Here is a 10,319-nt window from a genome sequence, read left to right on the forward strand (position 1 = left end):
TTTATTTAATACGTTTGTATAATTTTTACAAATCACAATTTGATGGATTTGATGATGATTTGAGTGCCCAAAATTGTGTTTATGAACAAGTCGAATCAAATGATAGTTCAAGATTATTGAGTTCGAAAACTATGGTGGAAACTAATGCAAGTGGCAGAGTGTTATCACGATACAAGAGAAGAAGAGAAGGAAAAAATACTTTAGAATTGAGGAATGAGGTGGATCGATATTTATCTGACCCTTTTGAGAAGCTAAATAATCATTTTGATGTTTTGACTTGGTGGAAACTAAATGGAATTAAATACTGAGTTTTATAAAAAAAAATGCTCAAGATGTTTTTGTCGTTCCAATGTCTACTGTGGCTTCTGAATCAACATTTAGTACAAGAGGGAGGATTCTTGATTCTTTTAAAAGTTCCTTGTCACCTAAAACAGTGGAATCTTTGATTTGTACACAAATTTGGATTCGTGGCAAAACAACCTTATTGGATCTTCCTCCACAACTTGAATAAATGGAGATTTGTAAAAAATTGAGAATGATAAATGGTGCTCTAACTTTTATATTTAAATGAGAATTATGTTTTGATATGACGTTATGTACTTTTATTATGTTTTTGTAGATAATGTTAAGTCCTCCATGATGTCACAAACATGAAACTCTATGGGTTGAAAATTTTCATGGTAAATTGAATACTTATATGATAGATCATTTTATCTTTTTATTATTTATTTATTTTATTTGAACTACTTGGAATGTTTTTAAATTTTCAAGACAAAGTTGAATGCTCCAGATGCTCATAATGTTTTTGAATTTTAGAAGTATGGTTCATAGTTGACTCTCATTATGTAATTCTAGATGTTTATAAACTTTTTTGTTATATATTGTATTAGTGTTGTACCTTATGGATGTGTGGATTCATGGATATAGATATGTTGTACTTTATGTTTTGAAGTTTAATTCATGCTTAAGGACTATTTTATGCTATACTTCATGTTTTTTAAGTTTGATTCATGTTTAAGGACTATTTTATGTTAGTAAATTATCTTGGATCAATGTCTTTATAATAGGTGTTATACTGTTTTTAAAATTAACAAAAAAAAAAAAAAAAAAAAAAAAAAAGAAGAAGAAGAAAATGCACAATCCAACAATCCAACCCAACTCAACTCGAATTTTAAGGGTTGGGTAGGGTACCCTACTCGAGTAATTTGGGTAGCCAAACTAACCAACCCGAATCGGGTTGGTCCAAAATTTACCCCTAACCCAACCCAGCCCAACTCGTGTACAACCATGTACAATTTTAGATTTTGGTGTTGTAAATTTGAAGTGTTTAAATTATTGCTTAGGAAATTTATTGTATATGATACAATTTAATATAATGCATATAGATACATTATAATATATAGTTTATTTAAATTAGATTCAAATTTAAAACTATATAATATGAGAGAATAATATTTGAAGTTCAAATATTGAATAATATGAATTGGTTCATATTAAACCTATATAGTAAAATTAATGTGAATGAGATTCATATTAAACTATAGATTATGAGAGAGAAAGGTATTTGAATATGATTCAAATATTAAATTAATTAAATAATTGATTTTAATCCAAGATTAAATAAATGTTAATTTGATTAATTAATTATTTAATTTATTTAAATTAAATTAGATTTAATTTAAATTCTAAATTAAATAGATTATTGCAACAGAGTGATTAGTGGAGTGAGAGGATTTAACTCCCCTCACATTTTATTTTGAACCTTAGAAGACTATGAGATATAAAACACCTCTCTCACTCTCATGTAACAAAAGAACAGAGAAGAGTTCTCTGGTATTGCCTTTTTCTTCTCCAAGAACAATAAAACTCCCACAAACTTCCTTGTTCCAAAGAGAATAGCAGAGAAGATTAGTGATCGTGTCTTGCTCGTGATTTGATTGTGCATTAGATCTAGAAGATTGGAAAAATGTATTTGAGAATTGGTTCTACAATTGTTGTAATTCATCTTCTCTAATTAATTACTGTATAAAGCATGTCTAGCCTAATTCTTTATGTTTCTATTTTATAATTTTTTTGTAACAAAATTGGGACAAAACGATAAATCGCTTCTGCATTGGGACTCAATCCCTTCACTTTGTGCACCTAATGTTCTTGTCATTGTTAGTCAATCTCCATGATGTCAGACGATACTCTTGGGGTGGAGCATGTTTGGCATGACTGTATAGACAACTATGTGAAGCAACAAAACTGATGTTCACGAAATATAATCGTTGAGCCTGTGATACTTCTACAAATATGGACTAAGGACAATTTATAACAATGGCTCCACACTGCTCCAACATGTCAACAATCATGAATTAGCTGGACGAGCCCACAATTTCAGTATGTTACTTTAATTTAATTTAACCAATATTTTTATATAACTGATATAGTACTTAAAATCTAAAGTATTAATTCAATAATATAGGGGATAGACCAATTTTGTGTAACTACGTCATCTATATATAGAAAGTCAATTAGATATATGTTTGATCTACTTCAACCAGATCAGGTACGTGAATACTGAACCAACTTGAATCTTTTATACACATTTTTTATGTACTTGTCTTTAATATTTTTAATATAATATGTTATGTTTCAGATTATTTGAGAGTTTTACAAAGTTGTCATGGACAATTTGCCTAATTTCTGTATGAATGGTCAAGACATATGGTGGACAATAAGTCCACTCATATGTTTCCACATTGGTGAATGACATCATCCTAACTGGATGATCAAAGAGTTTGGCTTCCAACAGGATGTCCCTTGATCAGAGTTCAATATAGAACCCTTACTGCATAACATCGACTTACGAACCACAAATTGGTCTGAAAATATTGCATATTTGGTAGTGTGATGACAATATGATAGATGCAACTCAAGATTACATTCATTGGTATAATTAGTGCTATATTACTCATCCGAGAGCAGTTGTGAATCATATAGTACATAATACAATATTGTTTAATTATTTTTTTTATTTATTTTAAATATTTTCCAATTATTTTAAAATTCGCAGAAATCGAGCAATAGTAGCCTTCGTGATCTCTCAAATGATTTATAGTTTTTTAACATAAGCAGTAATGTTGAGAGTTACATGGAGAAAATGTACTATATGTATGATATACCTATTGCACATCCACCTGTTAATAGGCATAAGAGATGTGTGACTTAGAGTTCAAAGTCGATGATGACAAATTCGAAATCGATGACATCTACCTTGTGGGACACAATGAATATTTTTTTTTTTCTAAATGAATGAGCAACATTCAATTATTGCATTGATGACATTTCAATTGACATTTTATTATTTTTCTCAATCTGGATAATAGTTTAAATATGGAAAAAAGATACATTCCACATTTTAAAATCTAATAATAGAATAAATGACGGTATCTCTTATTAATACAAATCTAATAAATGGTCATAACGAAATTTTTATTTTCTATAATGGGTTAAAGATGGAAAAGTCGTATGTTGACATGGGACCTATATTTGTTTTTAAAAAACCAAACAAAAAACAAAAACTTGGGACCTACAAATTTACAATATCTTTCAATTTTTGCCCTCTGTATCCAATCCTATAATTTCCCCCCACAATATTTTATAAAATAATTATGAAAAAAAAAATCAAATCGATATAAAGATTTCAAGCTCAATACTATTTTGGCCCACTGGTGAGCTCATCTAGTAACATATTTTTAATGGTAAATTTATATTATAACAATTAAAATTATACTAATAATTGTATAATTTAAATTTTGAACTTTTATAAATAAATTAATTAAAATTAACTACTCTCACTCGATTTATTTGAAAGAATAGGAATATGTTTTAAATCAAGACAAATTCGACGTATTTTTTCAATGACATAACCTAAAATTTTGGCTACATATTCTTATTTTATTGGATTTTAATTGAATAAAAATTACTATACATATTGAATTGAAATCCTTCTACTTTGAGTTTTATTTTGTTTTGGTCTATATATTTTTATATATCTAATTTAATTCATAAATTTTTGTTAAGTTTAAGAAATAGTCCTAGTAATTAATTTATTGTTACTTTTATTTTTATAAATAAATAAAAATACTCTCTATTAGCATTTTTCTTATAAATTTGAAAATTATATTCACATAGTTTTTTTTTTTTAAATTTTTTTTATTATTTAACCAATTTCGATAAAAATAGCTATGAATCATTAAATTTAAGATTTATTGAAAATACATGGATAACTTTAATATTTTTAGTTTAAGATTTGTTGAAAGTTGAAAATCTAAAAATTGACAATTGAACTTACATGAATCAAGATAGAAGAAAATATCAAGTATATGATTAAAATGGTATTTTAAAAGAATATATATTAATTTTTAAACAACAGTAAAAATTAAAATTAAGATTAATTATAGATACAAATACTAAATTTAAATATTTGAAATAGCTAAGATGGAATGAATCTCTCACTTTCATTTTCATGAGTTTAGTTAAAGCTTGGACTCTTTTACCAATCATTCATATTTTTTTCAGTAAAATCAAAAGAATATGAGAAATAAAGGACAGAAAGTGTGAGAACCAAATACAAGAATTTTACCAAATAATTTCCTTTCCAAAGGAAAGCTGAGAGGTGAGAAGTAGGAATAAATATTAAATACTTGTTTCTCAAATATTGTAAAAAAATAAAACAAATAAAAACAAAGACGATTTTCGAATAAAGAAAATGAGCCATACAAATATAACAAAATGTCACTGTCTATCTATCAGTGTCAAACCGTGATAAACTTCTATTACTCAGTGGTAGAAATCTATCACGATCTATCACTCATAAACAGTGACATTTTGTTATACTTTAAAATATTTTCAACAGTTTTATTATTTAAAACAAAAACAAAAATAAAAATAGAAATATTACCAACTTTATGATTTACAGTTAAATTCTCGCCAACATGAACCTAACTCAACTGTAATGAATTTGTATCATCAACTTCAAAGTGTGAGATTTGAAAAAAATTAAAATTAAATAAATTTTCTATATTTCTTATACTAAAATATAGGTTAAATTAACAGATTAACTCATGACCTTTCATACTTATGTGTTAAATTAGGCTTTATATTTAAAATTAGAAAACTTATTTTAAATAACAAAATTATTGAAAATATTTATAAATAATAACAAAATATCATAGTTTATATGTGACAGACATAATAGACTACTATCTACATCTATCTATTGAAATTTTACTATATTTATAAATATTTTAGTTAATTTTTCTATATTTGAAAACAATCCTAAAATTTATCTAATATATTTTTAAATTTTTAAATATATTTATAAAAATGGAATTCTTTAACTTTCGAAACTATGTTTCATAGATTCTCGTCATATTTCACACTTCTAAAAAATAATTAGATTTGTTAGACCTAGAATCAACGTTTACATCGAAAAATTTCAATTTAACATATAATAAATACATTAAAATTGAAAATAGTCAAATACGTCAAAAATTTATTAAATACAAAATTAATGATTTAGAGGATTATCACAAAAACAAAATTGAAAATTCAATAGACTAAAGTTGTAGTTAAATTTAGAATTGCCTCCAACTCTTATCCACTAAAAACACTCTGAATTTGGAAAAGAAATTACACAGTGGCTGACAGTTCAACACTGCTCAACGTTTGGGAAAGAAACACAAATACTGTATTTAATAATTATTAGGAGCATAAAGTTTATTCTTATCCACTTTCAATAAATAGTACAGATACGGGTACAAGATTCAAACTACAAACTGTCTCAGTTGCAAACACATATAAAAATGAGTAGAATACACCAGTTTATTAAATGAGAACGACAAAAAAAAAGCCGAATAAAAATAACCCATAATCTAAAATTCAGTGGGAATTCCGACATTAATGCTCAAGATTTTTTCATAAGAAATTTAAACATTTCTTTTATCTCATTTGTCAAACGATGGAACACATTGATTTGATTTGGACGTCCATAGCATTTCCAGACTGCTTTTTTATCTTGCTGACGAGTTCATCGACGTAAGTCTCCGAGGACCCGCCTTCCACCGCCGCTTTCTCCGCCGCCTTCTTCCATTTCAAGGCGTTTTCTCTGAGCTCCTCTGCTTTAGGCCCAACAATGGCGTCTCTAAGACACTTCTCAAACTCATCTCTCACCACCAATCTCATCTCCGTCACGCCTCTGGTCAACCGGAGCCCGACTCCGAATTGTTCCACTAAGAACTTAGCGTTGGTGACCTGGTCCCCCCACTGCGGCAGCACCAGCACCGGCACGCCGGAGCTTAGAGCCTCCACCGATGAATTCCATCCACAGTGAGTAACAAAGCAAGCAATGGAAGGATGAGACAGAACCTTCTGCTGTGGACTCCATTTCACAATCTTAGCTCTTTCCCCTACTTTCTCTAAAAACCCATCTGGAAGAACATGCGGTTTCAATCCTAAACAATCCGCCATGTCCTTTGGCAGAGGCTTCATCACCCATAAGAACGGAAACCCAGAATTACAGAGCCCGTGAGCCATTTCCTCGATTTGTTTCTGACTCAAATGAACAATACTACCAAACGAAATATAAACCACCGAGTTCGGTGGCTTCAAGTCAAGCCACTCGATGCAATCATCCGTCTTCATGAAATCGCCGGACAAAGCCCCTTTTTCGTCAGAGAATTTCAACGTCTTGAACAGAGGACCAATCGGCTTCACAGGGCATATCGTCATCATATGATCAATGGCGTCTTTCTCAAGCTCCTCGAAAGTGTCCATCAAGATACAAAATGGGACCGATACGTTTCGAAATTGCTGCAGAATCGACAGACCAATTGCCTTGTACTCGCCGTAAGGATGCAAGAAGCTAGGGATTTCATCGTGCTTCAACAGTGGGAGCGAGGGTAATTGAATATCACAACAGGGGTTGGATTCAGAGGGGAAATCCACAGATTTACAAGAGTAATGATAATAAATGGAGAAAACAGAGCAAGATTGAACCCAGAGAATAAAACAGGGGAGTCCAAAATCGTTAGCTACATCACATCCCCAAGGAAGAAAAGGGTTTCCAATGAGACAAGAAACAGGGCGATTCTCTCCGGCACGGTCTTTGAGGGTTTGAGTCAGCGCTGCCTTGCCAGTGAGCTCGAGCTGCAGCATAAATAAATCCAAATCCCTACGCCTGAGGTCGTCTTTCTCCCAGCCGTCGTTCCAAAAATGGAAGTTGATGAAACCAGAGCCAACGGGGGAGGGGAGCTGGCCGATGCTTCCGGCATTTATGAGGCTGAGGCCAAAGTCGAGGGTGGTGGAGATGGTGATGTAAAGGCCTTTGGAAGCGAGTTTTTTGCCAAGGCGGAGCGTGGGATTCATGTGGCCTTGGGAAGGGAATGTGAGGAGGAAGACATGGCAAGGCGGTTGCGACTCTGCCGACATTTTTCTCTGCTTTAAAAAATGGCGAGTTGATGAAGAGAAATGGGGAGTGGAAAGTGTCGTTTTTATAAGTCTCCAGGTTCATTTAAGGACATGGGTCGTTAGAAAAGAAACTAGAAGTGGAAAAGGTAAAGCAAAGGTGGAAGAAGAGGGAGGTGAGTCACCATTTAGTTAAGAATTTGTTTTGCCATTCACCTATCATGTAGTGCTATTATTCTCATTCCTTGTATAATAACTATTGTAACAAACTAGGACAAGCTTTGTATAAAGGAAATAGCGTTGTAGCATTTATTGATTAATTGGAAATACAATATACAAGGGAAAAAGGGAAGTCCAAAGGACTTGAGAAATTCCCAGCAACCTTCATCTTCAACTTGGTATCAGAGCCAACATGGCCGACGCTACGTTCAACGGAAACAGCTCCTCCGCTAAACCTATAAAGTTTACCACACCACCTCTCAACCAATTCTTGAATCAACTCACCACCACGAAACTCAAATATGGGAACTTCATGCTGTGGAAGACCCTTGCACTGCCGATCCTCCGAAGCTACAAGCTCGAAGGACACCACTTAGATCAGATACCATGCCCACCGATGTTCATCCCAACCACTTCTGAAGAGACATCTAGTTCTCAAATGGTAAGCGATGACAAAGAAAGTTCATCAGAGGAACGATCACTCAATCCGCAATATGAAGCTTGGCTTGCAGTCGATCAACTATTGTTGGGATGACTTTACAACTCAATGGCACCAGATGTAGCGGTGCAACTCATGGGATATGAGAATGCCAAGGAGCTGTGGCAAGCTATTCAGGAACTATTCGGAGTTCAATCAAGAGCTGAAGAAGACTACTTAAGACAACTATTCCAACAGACAAGAAAAGGTGGCTAGAAAATGAGTGAGTACCTCAAATTGATGAAGATGCACTCTGAAAATCTTGCACAGGTAGGCAGTCGTGTTTCAACAAAAGCCCTCATCTCACAAGTTCTTCTTGGTCAAGATGAAGAATCAACCCTGTTGTCATAGACATCCAAGGTAAACTAGGTATTTCTTGGTTAGATATGCAGTCTGAATTGCTATCCTATGAAAAACAACTGTAGCACCAAAACTCTATCAAAATACATAGTTCCTTTGCACAAAAACCTTCTATCAATGTAGCATTTAACAGGAATACAAATGGAGGTAAGCCACACTTCAATCCCTTATTCAATGGAAGTTGATAGTAGGGGAACAACTCCAAAGGCAGTAACAAAAATCATAATCCATTTAATGGACAAGGAGGTGGTCGTGGTCGAGGAAGAGGTTGCAACAACTCAAACAGACCAACAGGTCAAGTGTATGGGAAGTACGGTCATTCAGCCCCGGTATGTTATCATCGTTTTGACAAAGAATACTCACAGAGTACTGGACAAGGCAGAGAAAATAAAGGGTCAGTCGACTCCAAAACAAACACTATTGCCCTGTTCACGTCAGCTCAACCCTTCAACCCCTTCATAGCCACACCAGAGACATTAACAGATTCGAATTGGTACATTGACAGTGGGGCTACCAACCATGTCACTCCAGACTATAACAACATCAACAACCCAACCGAGTATGGAGGTAATGAACTGGTCACTATAGGTAATGGTGAACAATTACACATATCTCAGACTGGTCAATCTTTCTTATCTGATGGAAGGAATGAATTTATTTTGAATGATGTCATGTGTGTGCCTAACAAGCAAAGAATCTGATTAGTATATCAAAGTTAGCTCATGATAATGCTGGTTGTTGTGTCATTAAGGACAAGGATAAGGGAAGAACATTGCTGAAAGGGGAGCTTGACAGAGGGTCATACAGACTACAAGGGGCTGAAGTGATACAAGAAAATACCAAGGGTCGAGGATCTGCTCTGTACAAAAATAACAAGTCGACTGCCTTAATTCTATCAGGAGTTAGGATCAATGTCATTGAATCAAGAGCTATTTGGCATAGGAGACTAGGACATCCATCAGTAAAAACTTTAGATTATGTTATTAAAGAATGTAAATTGCCAGTTAAATCAAATGAAATAAATTTTGTCATTCATGTCAATTGGGAAAGTTATGTGCCTTACCATTTCCTAACTCTCAATCTTGGGCCTTCTAATAAGTTTGAATTAATACATACTGATGTATGAGAACCAACTCCGTTTAAATCTACTAATGGATATAGATATTACATATCATTCTTAGATGATCACAGTATATATGTGTGGATATACCCTCTGAAACAGAAAAGTGAAACATTGACAGCATTCCAACACTTCATACAACTCATACAAACCCAATTCAACTCTGGAATAAAGAAACTACAATCACATAATGGGAGAGAGTATGAAAAAATACACCATCTCTGTGAGTCCAAAGCATTTTTGTCCGAAAGTCTTGTTCCTATACCTCTGCACAAAATGGCAAAGCTGAGCGCAAGCATCGACATATAATAAAAACTGGGCTTACGCTTCTTGCACATGCATCCAAGCCCCTGATCTTTTAGTGGGAGGTGTTCTCCACAGTTGCCTATCTCATTAATGGCATGCCTACTACAGTATTACAAGGTAAATCACCCGTTACCATAATGTTTGGTTCTAACCTTTATTTTCTTAATCTCAGGACATTCGGGTGTGCCTGCTACCCATACCTACAGGCATATCACAGCCAAAAATTCCAATTACACTCGGAGAAATGTGGGTATATTGGTCCTAGCTCGTATCACAGAGGGTACAGATGCCTCAGTCTATCAGGCTAGATTTATACAAGCAGACATGTTAAGTTTGATGAAAGGGAATTTCCGTTGCAACACAATCGTGCACCATGATCGTCTA

The 10,319-nt window shown here is 33.2% G+C and overlaps 1 protein-coding gene across 1 annotated transcript; it reads right to left on the bottom strand.

The window, feature by feature from the left end:
* Positions 1-5,783: 5,783 nt before the first annotated feature.
* On the bottom strand, positions 5,784-9,574 carry LOC120078313 (putative UDP-glucose glucosyltransferase). The gene has a single exon (XM_039032547.1). The coding sequence runs from the start codon at positions 7,474-7,476 to the stop codon at positions 6,001-6,003; it is 1,476 nt and encodes a 491-aa protein (XP_038888475.1). The 5' UTR covers positions 7,477-9,574; the 3' UTR covers positions 5,784-6,000.
* Between the last annotated feature and the right edge of the window lie 745 nt (positions 9,575-10,319).

The sequence above is a fragment of the Benincasa hispida genome, chromosome 5 (genome assembly GCF_009727055.1).
Source record: "Benincasa hispida cultivar B227 chromosome 5, ASM972705v1, whole genome shotgun sequence".
In the NCBI taxonomy this organism is placed as follows: Eukaryota; Viridiplantae; Streptophyta; class Magnoliopsida; order Cucurbitales; family Cucurbitaceae; genus Benincasa; species Benincasa hispida.

What these genes read in the sequence shown, in the direction of transcription:
- LOC120078313 (XM_039032547.1), bottom strand. Translation starts at nt 7,476, where the DNA reads ATGTCGGCAGAGTCGCAACCGCCTTGCCATGTCTTCCTCCTCACATTC.